A 16,570-nucleotide genomic window follows, 5' to 3' on the forward strand; every position below is an offset into this window, starting at 1 on the left:
CATGGATCCAGTAAACAGATGGCGGAACACACAGCTCCAATGGCCTTCTCTACTTCATCAGGTGTCACCAGATCAAACTCTTCCCAGACAGATGGACAAGTACGAGCCCCAGTCACCTCGACTGACTCGTTGTTAGTCGACTCAGTTATCCAATCGGAGTCGAGGTCCGTCTGGATCCGAGCGACTTTATCAGCGAAAAATGTGTCTTTCTCGCAGTCACTGTTGTTTTTTTAAAAAAATAAATTAATTAAATATATACAATAAAAACCAAATACAGAAAGACAAAAGAGATATGCATATTGTACATTTTTTACACTCTACTTATGTAGTAATTGGGGAGTGGGAGAAGGGGGTTGTGAAGGGAGGGAAGTAGATATAGAAGGAAGGGGGATAGGGAAAAGAAGGGGGGGATAGAGAAGCGAAAACCAGCGTTAGAGCTGGGTCTTTCATGATTTGCGGCCTGTAGTTTGAGCTCGTAGTTGGTGTGTTTTACCCTAAGGCTTTATCGATATGTTTTGAATGTAGTTTTTAGTGCCAATATATATAGTTCATTTAGGGGTTTATTTTCTTTGTAAAGTTGGAGTTCGTGTCGATCGATATTTACAGTTTGTTGTTTCAATTTGATGTTATGATTTGTGATGTAAATTGCTATTTTTTCAAGTTGTTTTTGTTGGATATTTTTCTTGATGAATAATTTTTAGATAATTCCTTTTTTTTAACCAGAGGTACCACTGTTTTTGAGTGTGATTTCACCCAATTTGTGTGTCTTTGGTATTTCTTGACTATGTGTAAGATTTTACTTTTCTGCATTGAACTTCATTTTATTTTTATGAACCCACAGTACAAGTCTGTCAAGATCCCTCTATATCTTGAACCTGTCCTCTGGAGAACAGCTTGGTGTCATCTGAAAATCTGATTATTTCCCCTTCTATTCCCTCATCTAGGTCATTAATGAATATATTAAAGAGTACTGGGCCTAGGACTGAACTGTGTGATACCTTGCTGCTGACTTCTTTCCATGTGGATTTTGACCTGTTTAGCACTACTTATTGGATATGATTGGTCAGCCAATTGTTAATCCATTTGATTGTGTAGTTAGCTATACCTCTTTTTTTTAGTTTGCAGATTAGTAGGTTGTGGTCCACTTTGTCAAATGCTTTGCTGAAGTCCAGGTATACCAAGTCCACTGCATTTCGCCAGTCTATTGATTTGGTCACAGTATTGAAAACTGAAATGAGGTTGGTTTGGCATAATTTATTCTTAACAAACCCTTGTTGACTGCATATAGATTAATTAATTAATTAATTAATTAATTAATTAATTAATTAATTAAGTAAGTAAGTAAGTAAGTAAGTAAGTAAGTAAGTAAGTAAGTAAGTAAGTAGGAACTTTCTGACAGTGAGAGCAAATCAGTGGAACAGTTTGCTTGTGGAGGTTGTGAATGCCCCAACACTTGAGACTTTCAAGGGAAGGTTAGACTGCCATTTGTCTGGGGTGGTATAGGGTCTCCTGCTCGAGCAGGGTGGTGGTGGAGGACTAGACAAGGTCCCTTCCAACTCTAATTTTTTAAAAATCCCATATTATTTTACCTTTCTAGGATTGTTCCTTCTGTTGAGGGGGTGGGTGGGCAACGTATCAAGCATGAATTTAATTGGAGTTTGAGATTGCTGGTATACTTGGACATCCTAGTATGAATTCAGCTTGACATAGCTGGAGGGAGATGGAGCCTTCAGTCAAAACATCAGTCCTAACTGATGAGTCACCCACATTCTACCATCTGGCTTGTTTGTTTCTAAGTGGTGGCAGATCTGTTTCTTGATTATTTTTTCTGGTATTTTCCCAAGTATTGATGTTAAGCTGATTGGTTTGTAGTTACCTAGGTCTGGTTTTTTGGGGACCATGTCAGTTCATTTTCAGTCCTTGGGTAGTTGTCCTGTGTTCCAGCATTTTTGGAAGATGTGGTGCAGTGGTTTCAAAATGACATGTGCTTGTAGACATTCTGGGGAGTAGTCCTGGTGATACAAATCCTGGTGATTAAGTTCTGACAGGGGGTCTCTTAATGTATTTTTGCTTATGTTGAGTTATTATTTGACTGTAGCTTCTTTTTGTGTGAAGACTAATGCAAAGAATGTGTTAAATAGATCTGCTTTGTTTCTGTTGTCTGTTACTTCTATGCCCTCTACTCTTTTTAGTGGGCCAACCATTTCCTTGATCCTTTTCTTGTTGTTGATGTGTTGGAAGAAACTTTTTCTGTTGTCATATCTTAATACTATGTACATAACTGGTTGGTTTGGGCAATATATAAACAAATTATCATTGTATGTTTAAATGAAGTATAACACTATGTCTTTAAGGGTTAGTGTTGCAGTTAGCCATAAGAGGGAGCCAGAAGTCTCTCTCTCTCTCTCTCTGATTACTCTCTGCTATTTCTGGTTTGTCTGTGTGACTATGCTGTAGAACTGTGTGTTCAAATGATGCTTTCATGTATTTTGTTAATAAGGCTTATAGTATTGTTTAATATATTGAGAGAGGCTTATAATATTGCATATGTATGGTGAGTACTGACTGATGTAATTTTGTATGACTATGATTATTCTTGACTAAGCTATTTGCCAAAGTTCGTTCGTTCGTTCGTTCTTTCTTTCTATCTATCATTAATTAATTAATTATTTGGATTTATATGCCACCCCTTTCTGAGGACTTGGGGCATCTTACAACATGTAAAAACACTCCAACATCATAATCCAATTAATTTAAAAGAGTTAATTTAAAACCCCCACAATATTGAAATCAATCATTGCCATTCACACAACAAACATACACTACATTCATTTGGCCAGGGGCATAGGGTCTAATGGCCCCAAGCCTGGCGGCACAAATGAGTCTTGAGACTCTTGTGGGAGGTGAGGAGGATGGCGGCAATATGGATCTCTGGGGGGAGCTAATTCCAGAGGACTGGAGTGCCCACAGAGAAGGCTCTTTCCCAAGGCCTGCCAAGTGACACTGTCTAGTTGATGGGACCTGAAGAAGGACAATTCTGTGGGACCTCACTGGTTCCTGGGACTCATGCTATGTAGAGCTTTATGGGTCACAATCAACACTTTGAATTGTGTCCAGAAACCAATCTGCAACCAGTGCAGTCCGTGGAGTGCTGGAGATACATGGACATATCTGGAAAGGCCCATGACTGCTCACACGGCTGCATTCTGCATTATCTGTAGTTTCTGAAATTCTTCAAAGAACACCCCATATAGAGAGCATTACAGTAGTCAAACCTCAAGGTGATAAGGGCATGAGTGACTGTGAGAAAAGACTCCCGGTCCAAATAGGGCCACAACTGGTGCACTAGGTGGATTTGGGTGAACGTCCCCCTCACCACATCTGAAAGATGGTATTCTAGGTTCAGCTGTGGATTGAGGAGGATGGCCAAGTTGTGGACCCTCTCTGAGGGGTCAGAAGCTCCCCCCAGGGTAATGGATGGACAGGTGGGATTGTCCTTGGGAAGCAAAACCCACAGCCAGTCCATCTTGTCAGAATTAAGTCTGAGCTTATTGACACCCATCCAAACTCTCACAGCCTCCAGACACCGGCACATTAGTTCCACTGCTTCATTGAGTTGACACAGGGTGGAGATGTATAGCCGAGTCTCATCAGCATACTGATGATAACTCACCCCTTGTCACCAGAAGATCTCACACAGTGGTTTCATGTAGCTATTAAACAATAGGGACAAGAGGACCAACCCCTGGGGGGACCTAGGAGTCAATCCTTGGCCACCTGCCAACACCGATTGTGACCAACCGGAGAGGTAGGAGGTGAACCACAGTAAAACAGTACCTCACACTCCCAACCCCTCCAGTCAGTACAGAAAGATACCATGGTCGATGGTATTGAAAGCCTCTGAGAGGTCAAGAAGAACCAGAATAGAGGAACAACCCTTATCCTGAGCTCACCAGAGATCATCTGTCAGCATGACCAAAGCAGTTTCAGTGCTATAGCTGGGCCTGAAACCAGACTGCCCATCCAAGGACCTTTGCAGCTGGAGCAACACCACCTTCTTAACAACCTTCTGTATAAAGGAAAGGTTGGAGAAAGGACGATAGTTATTTAAAACAGCTGGGTCCAGGGAAGGCTTCTTGAGGAGGGGGCAGAAGAGCCAGAAAGGACCCCTCCAACAAAGAAGCATTGGCAATGACCTGTACCCAGCCCTGTGTCATATCCCTACAGGTCCAATAAACAGGTGGCAAAGCTCAGATCTCCTATGACCTTGTCCACTTCATCAGGCATCATGAGGTCAAATTTCTCCCACACAACAGGACTAAGATGAACCTCTGTCACCTCAACTGACTCAATGTCAGCCGATACTGTCTTCTAATCGGAGTCAAGGTTTGTCCGGATCTGAGCGATTTTATCTACAAAAAACTCATTAAATTGCTCAGCACTGCCCCACAAGGGTTCGTCAACTCCCTCCTGGTTGAGGAGGGAGTGAGTCACCCTAAACAGGGCAGCTGGGCAGGATTCTGCAGATGTAATCAGGGCAGTATGATATGTGCATCTTGATGCCTTGAGCACCACCTAATAGGTCTTAACACAAGAACTTACCCATATTCGGTCAGATTCAGGTTTACTTTTCCTCCAATGCTTCTCTAGATGTCTTTTCCGGCATTTCATCCCCCGGAGTTCCTCGATAAACCAAGGGAATCCCCAGGGTCTACTGCCATGGAGAGTCGCAAAGATGCAATCCAGTCTAGAGCCTCTGTCACAGCCGTATTCCAGGCCATTACCAGGGACTCCGCCAAATTGTGGATAAGCGAATCTGGTAGAACCCCAAGGGCCTTCTAAAAATCCTCTGGGTCCATCAGGTGTCTGGGGCAGAACCACCTAATTGGTTCCGCTTCCCTGCGGGAGAGGATTGGAGCCTTAAACTCAAGCCATAGAAGAAAATTATCCAACCATGACAAGGGCAAGATATCTAAGCTCCTCTCAACTGCTCTGAGAGGAATATCATATCGGCAGTGTGCCCCCCCTCATGAGTCAGACTCTGAATTACTTGAATCACATCTATGGTTGTCACAGAAGCCATGAATTCCCACACCAACCCAGAGGATTTGCCCAGTGATGGTATATTAAGGTCCCACAAGACTATAAGTCTGGGGAACTCCATTGCCAACCCGGCTATCTCATTGAGCATTGCAGGCAGGGCTGTTGATGCACAATTGAGAGGCAGGTATGTGAGTAACAAACCCACCTGAACCCCTGGGTCCAACTTCACAAGGAACGACTCACATCCCGTTATCTCAGGATCAGGGAGCCTGCATAGGCTAAAGGTCTTTCTAGGTATAATAGCCATTCCTTCCCGCATTTCATGGGGTTGTGGCTGCTGCCACACCTGAAACCCAGCTAGGCACATTTCAAAGAGAGGGATTCCTCTGTCTGGGCCCAGCCAGGTCTCAGTCACACACACCAGGTCAGCCTCCTCCTCCAGGATTAAGTCCCGGATGAGGGGAGCTTTGTTTACAATTGATCTGGAATTGAGCAGCAACAGCCTGAGCTCAGCATCCAGATTTCTCCTATCACCCGTATCCCGGGTTGAGCTCATGGGGCCGGAGCAAGGTATTGCTTTTAGGCAGTGAGCTCTTGCTCCCCAAGAGCAGCCTACCCCATGGCTCCCACCATATCTGCCTCTTTCCAGAAGAACTGGTATATTCCGGCCCTCTGCCACCTCAGAGATGGGCTCCCCCACTCCTCCCACCTTTAGAGGTTAGCCTTTCCTTTGTCAAGAATCAAAGTTTGAGCATCAATACTCTTTCTATCATGCTTCTTCAAAGGTTAGCTTCTGCCTATCACAGGGAAAACATTGCCTGTATTATTCTGAACTTTGTAAATTAGAGTATCTGAATTTGTTTTCTAAGATCTTCACTGGTAGTATATCAAGTGTTAGTCCTAACATATATAGGGCATTTTATCTGCCTAGAGAAATCACACTGATAATTATTACAGCAGTTTATATTCCATCTGATGCCAACGCCAACATGGTGCTTTCTAGGCAATATGACATCATCTCATATAGCGGTTGTGAGGCCCCTCCTCCAGAAGCCTTCCCTGGATCCAGCTGAATTAAAGAACTTTTGTCCAGTCTCCAACCTACCCTTTATGGGTAAGGTTGTAGAGAAAGTGGTGGTACTCCAGCTCCTACAGTCATTGGATGAAACAGATTATCTAGATTCTTTTCAATTGGGCTTCAGGCCTGGCTACAGCACAGATACTGCTTTGGTCACTCAGATGGATGATCTCTGCTGTGAGCTGCCCTGAGTCTTCGGAGAGGGGTGGCATACAAATCCAAATAATAAAAAAAAAAAAAAAAAAAAATCTCTTGCAAGCCTGAGATGGAGGTCATTCCTCTATCTTAGTACTTCTTAGTACTAGTATTTCTTGACCTCTATCTTAGTACTTCTTGACCTCTCAGTAGCTTTTGACCATGGTATCCTTCTGCAATGACTAAGGGAGTTGGAAGTAGTTGGCACCGTGATATGGTGGTTCTCCTCCTATCTCTTTGATCAGTTGCAGTCAGTGTTGATAGGAGGACAGAGGTTGAACCCCAGGCCCCTCCTTTGTGGGGTACCTTAGGTTTGGTCCTCTCTACTCTCCAATTTAACATCTACATGAAATCACTGGGTGAGATCATCCAATGACATGGGGTGAGGCATCAGCAATATGCTGATGACAGCCAGTTATATATTTCCACCATGTGCCAGTTCAGTGAAGCGGTGGATATGATATGCCAGTACCTGGAGGCTGTGAAGGTCTGTATGGGACTTAAGAGGCTCAAACTTAACCCTGACAAGACCAAGTGGCTATAGGTATTGCCACCGAAGGATTATATTGACTTTCCATCTTTGGTTCTGGGAGGGGAAGAATTACCACCCTCTGAATGAGTTCGCAATTTGGGTGTCCTCCTAGACTCTCAGCTAAAATTGGACCAACATCTGGCAGCTGTAGCTAGGCACAGGTTTGCCTAGTGCACCAATTGCAACCCCGAAGAGTGTTCAGGCACTACAGCTGGTCCAGAATGCAACTGTGCAAGCAGTTACATTACATCAGCTCTGCAAGCTGTGCTGGCTCCTGATTAGTCTCCAGGCGCAATTCAAGGTATTGGTTATTACCTTTAAAGCCCTACATGGCTTAGGGCCAGACTATGTTCGAGACCGCCACATAGCTTCCAGCGACCGATAAGAGCCCACAGGGTTGGTCTTCTCTGGGTCCAGGATAGGCAAAGGGGTAGGCACAGTTGGCTCTTTTATGACTTGTGGATTTCAACTCCCAGAATTCCTGAGACAATCATGCTAACTCAGGAATTCTGGGAGTTGAGGTCCACATGTCATAGAAGAGCCAACTTTGTTTACCCCTGCATCAGCTTAATAGTGTCAGTTGGCAGTGCTGCGGGTGAGAGCCTTCTCTCTGGTGGCTCCGACTCTCTGGAACCAGACATCCTGAGATCCAGACTGCCCCCACCCTACTGGACTTCCAGAAAGCTGTAAAGACCTGGCTTTTCCGGCAGGCCTGGGGCCATTGTTGGATGGTGCAGCATCGATATTCAGCCATAAAGGGCATGCATGTTTTTTCTTTGCTGTTGGGTTTAAAATGTTTTAAAATTGTTGTTTTAGAATTTTACAATATAAATAAATAGATAAATCAATCTATCAATCAATCAATCTCCAGGCAGCAGCAAAATCATCCAGAAGGTGCTCTTGTTGTGGCTGGGGACTTCAATCAATCCTGTCTAAAGACAGTTTCCCCTACATTTGCACAGTATGTGCAGCTCTCCAGCAGGGGAAAAATCACTATTCCTTCCTATTGTTGTATTTTTATATTATATTTAAAAATCATTTTTATACATTGAAATGTAAGAGTTTCCCCCCTATTTATTAGATCCAGATCACATCACAGATTATCATCATGCAACTCCATGCCATCATTCCAGTAAAGACAGTATTTTCTGGCTTCCACTCAAGGAAAAACAAGGTAGCACTTTTTTGTTTAAAATTTCTTAAGGACAATTTTATGTAACTGTGAAACTATATGGCTATGTAGTTCATATTTATTCATTCGTTTGTTTGTTTGTTTGTTTGTTTACTTGCTTATTTATTTATTTATTTATTTATCTATCTATCTATCTGTCTGTCTATTTATTTATTTATTTATTTATTTATTTGTTGGGCTTGTGTGCCACCACTCTCTGAGGGGCGGCTCACAACATATCAAAAACAATATATCATATACATATCTAAAAAATCCAATTAATATAACTAAAAAACTTTTACAAACATTAATAAAATTTAAAGACATTCATTACCTGTCAGCCTCTTCAATCAGAATTTAAGAAAAATAAAACTCAGAGTCCATTTTAACTTCAAAAGTGAATTTATCACAAACCAGAACTGAAAGGAATGGAAGTGAAGCAAAGACTGAGGAAAAAGGCATGATACAAACGTATATCAAAATCCCCATTTGACCCTCCTTTGGAGAATAGCCAATCCCTAGGGTCCATAACCATCAGGTGGAGGCATCTTCAAAACCATGTCACACTGATGGGATGCAACGTCTAACGGCCTGCTTTCCAGGAAAACAAAAGCTATCCCATTCTGTATTAGGAAAACAAAACTTAACAGGGCCTCCTGCACCCTCCTGCACTGACGTGAAACACTGGGTGAATTTTCCACAACAATTTGGGTAGCTCCAATTTCATAGCTACTGAGTTCACCACTTGCACAATTGGAAAAGGCCCTACATATTTGGCACCCAATTTCTTTGACATTTGAGTGGTTTTTAAGAACTTTGTGGATAGGGAAACCCTGTCCCCCACTTTGTAATCTACTGCCTGACTCCTCTTTTTGTTGGCCTGTGCCTTACAGGTATTATGAGCCTCATCCAGAGCTTTATGAGCCACTGGCCAATTTGCCTTTAACTGGGTTACCCATTCCTTTAAGGTAGGATGCTTAGGTTCATCCTGTGGTAACTGTAGGATAGGCACAAAATCCTGTCCACTAACCAATTTAAACAGTAAAACCCGTGCTACTATATAGCAAATTGTTATACACCGCCTCTGCGCATGGCAGAAATTCGCTCCAGTTGTCCTGTTGGTAATTTAAATAACACTGGAAGTATTGCTCCAACATGGAGTTTGCCCGTTCACATGCTCCATTAGTTTGCGGGTAGTGGGCAGAGCTTAACCCCTGCTTGGTACCTAACAGGCTCAAAAACTCCTTCCAAAAATACAAGTGAATTGAACCCCTCAGTCTGAAATTACTCGGTCGGGAATTCCATGAAGACGGTACACGTGCTGTATGAAAAGCCTCGCTAAGGCCCTGGAAGTGGGGATTTTTGGGCAAGCTACAAAATGAACCTGTTTGCAAAAAAGATCAGTAACAACCCAAATAACCGTATTCCTCCCACTTTCGGGCAAATCCACAATAAAGTCCATAGAAATCTCCTTCCAGGGTACCCCGGATCTCGCCACACTTTGTAACAGTCCTTGTGGTCGACCAGGGCGTCGTTTTGCTGCCACACAAATGGGGCTACTAGCAACATATGTCTCAATGTCCTTTTTCATGGAGGGCTGCCAAAATTGTCTCCTCAGTAAGTGTAAGTTTTCAGAAACGCAAAGTGTTCTGCCACTTTTGAGTCAAGGCCCCTCTCCAATATTACGTGTCAGTGGCAGGGGACAGCACTGAAGAGACTATTTTATCATTAGCACTGGACTCTCTTAATAAGAACTTAATTAGCCTAGAGTTTGACACACTCTTGCTGCTGCTCTTTAAGAATTACAAGCTAATCAACCACTCCTATGTTATTTTTGTTTTATATTCTTATGTCTTATGTTTTTTAAGTTAATTTTTAAGGGGGCTAAATTATATATACTGGTGGTGGTGGTGGAATGAAATGGGATTTTGTACTGGTATGTTAATTAACTTACTTTTAATTATTTATTGGGGGGGTTTAGTGATGGATGCCTATGATTATTATGAATGGGGTTGATTGAATGGGGGTGGATGGGATGGGGCGGGTGGATGGGGTCGATTGAATGGGGGTGAATGGGATGAGGCGGGTGGATGGGATTATGCCATGGATGTGATGAATGGATATAGTACAAATGAAATGTTTGGCCCACCTAACGCTGGAGAGGCAGGAGGGGAGAGGTCACCAATCTCTGGTGTGACAGAGGGTGGTAATATTCCGGTGTTGCTGGGGAGAGGCAGATATGGTGGGGCCCACGGAGTTAGCCGTTCTAGGGGAACGAGGGATCGTTGCTTAATAATGATTCCTTGTTCTGGCTCCATGAGCTCAATCTTGGGCACTGGTGATGAGTGTAATTCTGGCCCTGGGCTCAGGTTGCTGCTGCTCAATGCCAGGTCGGTGGTAAATAAAGCTCTCCTTATCTGGGATTTGATCCTGGATGAGGAGGCCGACCTGGCATGTATTACTGAAACCTGGCTGGGCCCGGAGGGAGGAGTTCCTCTCTCTGAAATTTGCCCAGCCGGGTTTCAGATATGGCATCAACCTCGACCCCAGGGAAGGGGGGGAGGAGTGGCTATTATAGCCAGGGAGAGCCTTTGCCTACATGGACTCATTGCTCCAGAGATTGCGGGTTGTGAGTCTCTCTTGATGAAGTTGGACTTAGGGGTTCAGGTGGGCTTGTTTCTCACGTACCTGCCTCCCAGCTGCGTGTCAAAAGCCCTGCCTGTGCTACTCGAGGAGGTAGCTGGGTTGGCGGTGGAGTTCCCTGGACTTATTGTCTTGGAGGACTTCAACCTGCCATCACTCAGCGAAGCCTCTGGACTGGCACAGGAGTTCATGGCCACCATGACAGCCATGGACCTGATTCAAGTAGTACAGGGTCCAACTCACGAGGGAGGACACGCACCCGACATGATATCTGAGCAATTGAGTAATGGTCTGAGACTAAGGGGCTTAGAAGCATTGCCTTTGTCATAGTCGGACCATTTTTTACTATGGCTTGACTTCCTGGCTCCAATCCTTCTCCGCAGGGAGGCAGAACCGATTAAGTTGTTCCGCCCCAGATGCCTGATGGACCCAGAGTGCTTTCAGACGGTGCTTGGGGTTATTCCAGATGCACTCGTCCACAGTTCGGCGGAGTCTCTTGCGGAGGCCTGGAACAAGGCTGCAGCGGAGGCTCTTGATCGGATTGCGCCTTTGCGACCTCTCCGTGGTGCTAGACCCCGTAGAGCTCCATGGTTCAACGAGGAGCTCCGGGAGTTGAAACGCCAGAAGAGATGTCTAGAGAAGCGATGGAGGAAGAGTAAGTCTGAATCCGATCGAACACTTGTAAGAGCTTTTATTAAGACTTACAAAGTGGCGCTCAAGGTGGCAAGATATGTGTATCATGCTGCCTTGATTGCATCAGTGGAATCCCACCCGGCCGCTCTGTTTAGGGTGACCCGCTCCCTTCTTAACCAGGGGGGAGTTGGGGAGCCCTTACAGAGTAGTGCTGAGGATTTTAACACGTTTTTCGCTGATAAAATCACTCGTATCCGGGTGGACCTCGACTCTAATTGTAAAACAGAGTTGACTGACAACGAGTCAGTCAAGGTAACTGGGGCCCGTACTTGTCCACCTGTGTGGGAAGAGTTTGATCTGGTGACATCTGATGAAGTGGACAAGGCCATTGGAGCTGTGAGTTCCGCCACCTGTTTACTGGATCCATTTCGCTCCTGGCTGGTTTCGGCCAGCAGGGAGGTGACACGGAGCTGGGTCCAGGAGATTGTCAACTTTTCCTTGGGGAGGGGGTCCTTTCTAACACCCTATAAAGAGGCGCTTGTGCGCCCCCTCCTCAAGAAGCCTTCCCTGGACCCAGCCGTACTTAATAACTATCGTCCAGTCTCCAACCTTCCCTTTATGGGGAAGGTTGTTGAGAAGGTGGTGACGCTCCAGCTCCAGCGGTCCTTAAAAGAAGCCGATTATCTAGGTCCCCAGCAGTCGGGTTTCAGGCCCGGTTACAGCATGGAAACTGCTTTGGTCACGTTGATGGATGATCTCTGGCGGGCCCAGGACAGGGGTTTATCCTCTGTCCTGGTGCTTCTTGACCTCTCAGCGGCTTTCGATACCATTGACCATGGTATCCTACTGCGCCGGCTGTAGGGGTTGGGAGTGCGAGGCACTGTTCTTCAGTGGTTCTCCTCCTACCTCTCTGGTCAGTCGCAGTCGGTGTTAGTGGGGGGCCAGAGGTTGACCCCGAGGTCTCTCCCTTGTGGGGTGCCTCAGGGGTCAGTCCTCTCCCCCCTGCTATTCAAAATCTACATGAAACCACTGGATGAGATCATCCAAGGGCATGAGGTGAGGTATCATCAGTATGCTGATGATACCCAGCTTTACATCTCCACCCCATGTCCAATCAACAAAGCAGTGGAAGTGATGTACCGGTGTCTGGAGGCTGTTGGGGCCTGGATGGGTGTCAGCAGACTCAAACTCAACCCTGATAAGACGGACATATGCTCAAATAGAATCTAGATTCAAGAAAGACAATCAAACACCCGGTATTCAAAAATCTATGAATTCACTAGATAAGATTTTAATAGGGAATGAAAATAAAAAAATAACTAGAATATATCAAATACTTCTGGAACAGGAAAGAATAAAAGAGACAACTAAAACACCTATGACAGCATGGGAAAGAAACTTGCAAAATGAGATACACATAGCAGACTGGGGAAAAACATGGACTACAATATCCAAAATAACTCTTTCGGCAGCATATAAGGAAAATTATTATAAACTTTTTTACAGATGGTATATTCCCCCAGCTAGGTTAGCAAAGATATACCCAACATTATTAGACACATGTTAGAAGTGTAAAAACGAAAGAGGCACTTTTTTCCATATGTGGTGGTCATGTCCTATGATACAAAAAATCTGGAAAATAACTCATACCTGGCTTTCAGAGATTACAAAAGAGGAAATAGAATTCACTCCAGAAGCTATGCTATTAGGAGTTTGGAGAAAACACTACTCAAAATAAACAATGCTTCTTACAACACACATAAACACCGCAACGAGAATTGCAATAGCACAACTCTGGAAAAATGACCAGACCCCAATGGAAGAATTAATTATAGATAAGATATATACATGCGTGGAGATGGGCGAACTCACTAACTCAATCAAGGGAAACAAAATCACGGAATCAAAACGAACATGGCAAAAATGGCATGAATGGGTTCAAAAAGAGAATATAGAAACAATATAATAAGAAGCAACAGTACAATGGAAACAATCTACAGCTACCTTGTAAAAGGTTTTATTTACAAGTTATTGAATATAACAAATATTAGACTATAAAAGTATGAAAAATAATGTATATAATGGAATGTAACAGGTAAAAATCTATTATAAGAATTTTAATAGAGATGGTTTATAATCTGTAAAACAGAATAATATGTGATTTGAACTATATGTGAAAACTCAATAAAGATTTTTTTTAAAAAAAAAGACGGAGTGGCTGTGGGTTTTGCCTCCCAAGGACAATTCCATCTGTCTGCCCATCACCCTGGGGGGGGGAATTATTGACCCCCTCAGAGAGGGTCCGCAACTTGGGCGTCCTCCTCGATCCACAGCTCACATTAGAGAACCATCTTTCAGCTGTGGCGAGGGGGGCATTTGCCCAGGTTCGCCTGGTGCACCAGTTGCGGCCCTATTTGGACCAGGACTCACTGCTCACAGTCACTCATGCCCTCATCACCTCGAGGTTTGACTACTGTAACGCTCTCTACATGGGGCTACCTTTGAAAAGTGTTCGGAAACTTCAGATCGTGCATAATGCAGCTGCGAGAGCAGTCTTGGGCTTCCCCAGGTATGCCCATGTTACACCAACACTTCGCAGTCTGCATTGGTTGCTGATCAATTTCTGGTCACAAGTCAAAGTGTTGGTTATGACCTATAAAGCCCTTCATGGCATCGGACCAGAATATCTCTGAGACTGCCTTCTGCTGCATGAATCCCAGCGACCGATTAGGTCCCACAGAGTGGGCCTTTTTCGGGTCCCGTCAACTAAATAATGTCGGTTGGCGGGCCCCAGGGGAAGATCCTTCTCTGTGGCGGCCCTGACTCTCCCCCCAGCTCCCCCCAGAGATTAGAACTGCCCCTACCCTCTTTGCCTTTTGTAAACTTCTCAAAACCCACCTTTATCGTCAGGCATGGGGAAACTGAGATATTTCACCCAGGCCTATATAATTTATGTATGGTATGTTTGTATGTATGTCTTTTTAATAATGGGGTTTTTAAAATGTTTTAAATTGTAAATTATTAGATTTGTCATGAACTGTTTTATTGTGTTGTGAGCCACCCCAAATCTACGGAGAGGGGCGGCATATAAATCTAATAAATAAATAAACAAACAAACAAACAAATAAATAAATAAATAAGTTCTCATAGAGGCTGGGACATACACTCTGGATCCTATCCAAGCCAATCCAGACTGTTGAGTGCAGTCTGCCTGATGAGCCAAAAACCAGTAATGTGTTCCTAAAGCCTTTTGTAATTCCATTGCCAAATCATCTGGAAGATTGGCTCTGAACTCTGCTCTCTGGTTATTGCTGGGCACGCCTATTGTTATGTTGGAATAACCGGTTGAACTATCTCTGGCCTACCACTATTATATTGAGGCAACCTGGAAAGTGTGTCTGTCATAAAGTTGTCCCCCCCCCCCCGGTATGTAGCGGAGTGAGAAGTTGAACTAACCAAAATGCTGCGCCCACCTATCTTGCCTGGGGGACAATTTCCGGGTTTTTTTCAAAGCTTCTAAAGTTTTGTGATCAGTCCACACCTCAAACAGATTTTAGCTCTCTCTAAGAAGTGTCTCCGGGGACAGTAGGGCTCAATACACTGCAAATGCTTCTTTTTCCCATACAGCCCACCTACGTTCAGTCTCAGTTAGTTTCCTAGAGGTGTACGCATAGGGGCGAAGGCCCTGTTCCTCATCTCCTTGCAATAGGACTGCTCCCACAGCCACGTCGCTTGCGTCGACTTGGACCACAAAAGGACACTCCAAATTTGGGTGTTTGAGGATGGGCTCACCCGCAAACAGTCTCTTTAGTTTTTCAAAAGCCGCTTGACATTCCATAGTCCACTGCAGTGGGCTGCTCTGTTTAGGCTTGTCTTCTCCTTTAGTTTTCAACAGATTTGTGATAGGCAAGGCTATTTGGGAGAATGTCAGAATAAACTGTCAGTAAAAATTGGCAAAACCTAAGAAACTCTGCAATTGTTTCCTGGTATGTGGGACCTCCCAATCCAGAACTGCCCTCACCTTCTCAGGATCCATCTCCACCCCTTGGTGTGAAATGCAATAGCCCAAGTAGTCAATTTTGCTCTGGTGAAATTTGCACTTAGACAGCTTTGCATATAACTCTGTGGCTTTGAGTTTCTTTAAAACTTCCCTGACTGGGGCCACAAGTTGTTCTAACGTCTCTGAAAATTTTAATATATCGTCTAAGTAGATCAAAACTCCTTTATATAAATGTTCATGCAACAACTCATTGTTTAGTTGCATGAAAACCCCTGGTGCCCTCTGTAGGCCGAAAGGGAGCACTCGGAACTGGAAACATCCCAGGGGAGTGTTGAAAACTGTTTTCCATTCATCTCCTTCCTTGATGTGAACTCTATAGTAAGCTTCACGTAAATCCAGCATTGTGAAATTTTTTTCCCTTTGCCAAGTGTTCTGTCGAGCTCTCTGGTAGAATCCTCCCAAAAATGCACAGATACAATTTCAGACACACACACGTTTGAAAATTCAAAACAATGTTCTTTATAATGAAAATTCACTTAAACCAAGCCCTCTTTTGGGATAGCAAAGAGCACTTGTCTCCAAACAAACTGGTAATTTGTACAAGTCCCTTATCAGTTCTGTGATACTTAGCTTGCAGCTGTGAGGCAATTCACAGTCCTTCTTTTTTCACAAAGTGAAACACACTTTGCCCTGGTTTAGTTTCAAAGCGGGGAATAATCAGCACACAAAAGGTCCAAGTCAGTAAAGCAGTCACGAAACACAACGATCAGATAATCCTCCACAATGGAAAAAACCCACAGGCTGCTCTTTATAGCAGCCTCCCTAATTACCACAGCCCCACCCAACCACAGGTGGCCTCATTTTCTTTGATAATACTCTCTCAGTTGTTGCTGCCTATGCATCGCTCTCCGCATGCGTGGCTGTATCATTAACTCTTGTTCTGAATCCAAGGAGGAGCTAGATAATTGATCTTCTGAGCTGTCTGCCACACTCTCCTCCTCCCTGTCACTCATGTCTTCTTGGTCAGAGGAGCCTTCATCATCAGATTCCACCAGGGGCAAAACAGGCCTGCAGCATGTGGATATCTCCCCCACATCCACAGTGGGGGAGATATCCACATGCTGCAGGCCTGTGGGGCAGGAGCTGGGCCAGAGCTAACCACAACACCAAGTAACCCAACATGTCCTTCATAAGTAGTAGGGGGTACACATTATGCATACAAATCATGTTCAGGTTCCGGTAATCTACTACCATTACAAATGGGACTGCCATTTG

The 16,570-nt window shown here is 44.2% G+C and overlaps 1 protein-coding gene across 1 annotated transcript in view; it reads left to right on the plus strand.

Annotated features, from left to right (window-relative positions):
- Positions 1-16,570, plus strand: part of CFAP47 (cilia and flagella associated protein 47) — a 1,022,460-nt gene that overhangs the window by 855,320 nt on the left and 150,570 nt on the right. The window contains exon 58 of the mRNA XM_070750589.1: positions 7,930-8,022. Coding sequence (XP_070606690.1) covers positions 7,930-8,022 — 93 coding nt within the window. The remainder of the gene's footprint in view (positions 1-7,929; positions 8,023-16,570) is intronic.

Source organism: Erythrolamprus reginae, chromosome 4 (assembly GCF_031021105.1).
Source record: "Erythrolamprus reginae isolate rEryReg1 chromosome 4, rEryReg1.hap1, whole genome shotgun sequence".
NCBI lineage: Eukaryota > Metazoa > Chordata > Lepidosauria > Squamata > Dipsadidae > Erythrolamprus > Erythrolamprus reginae.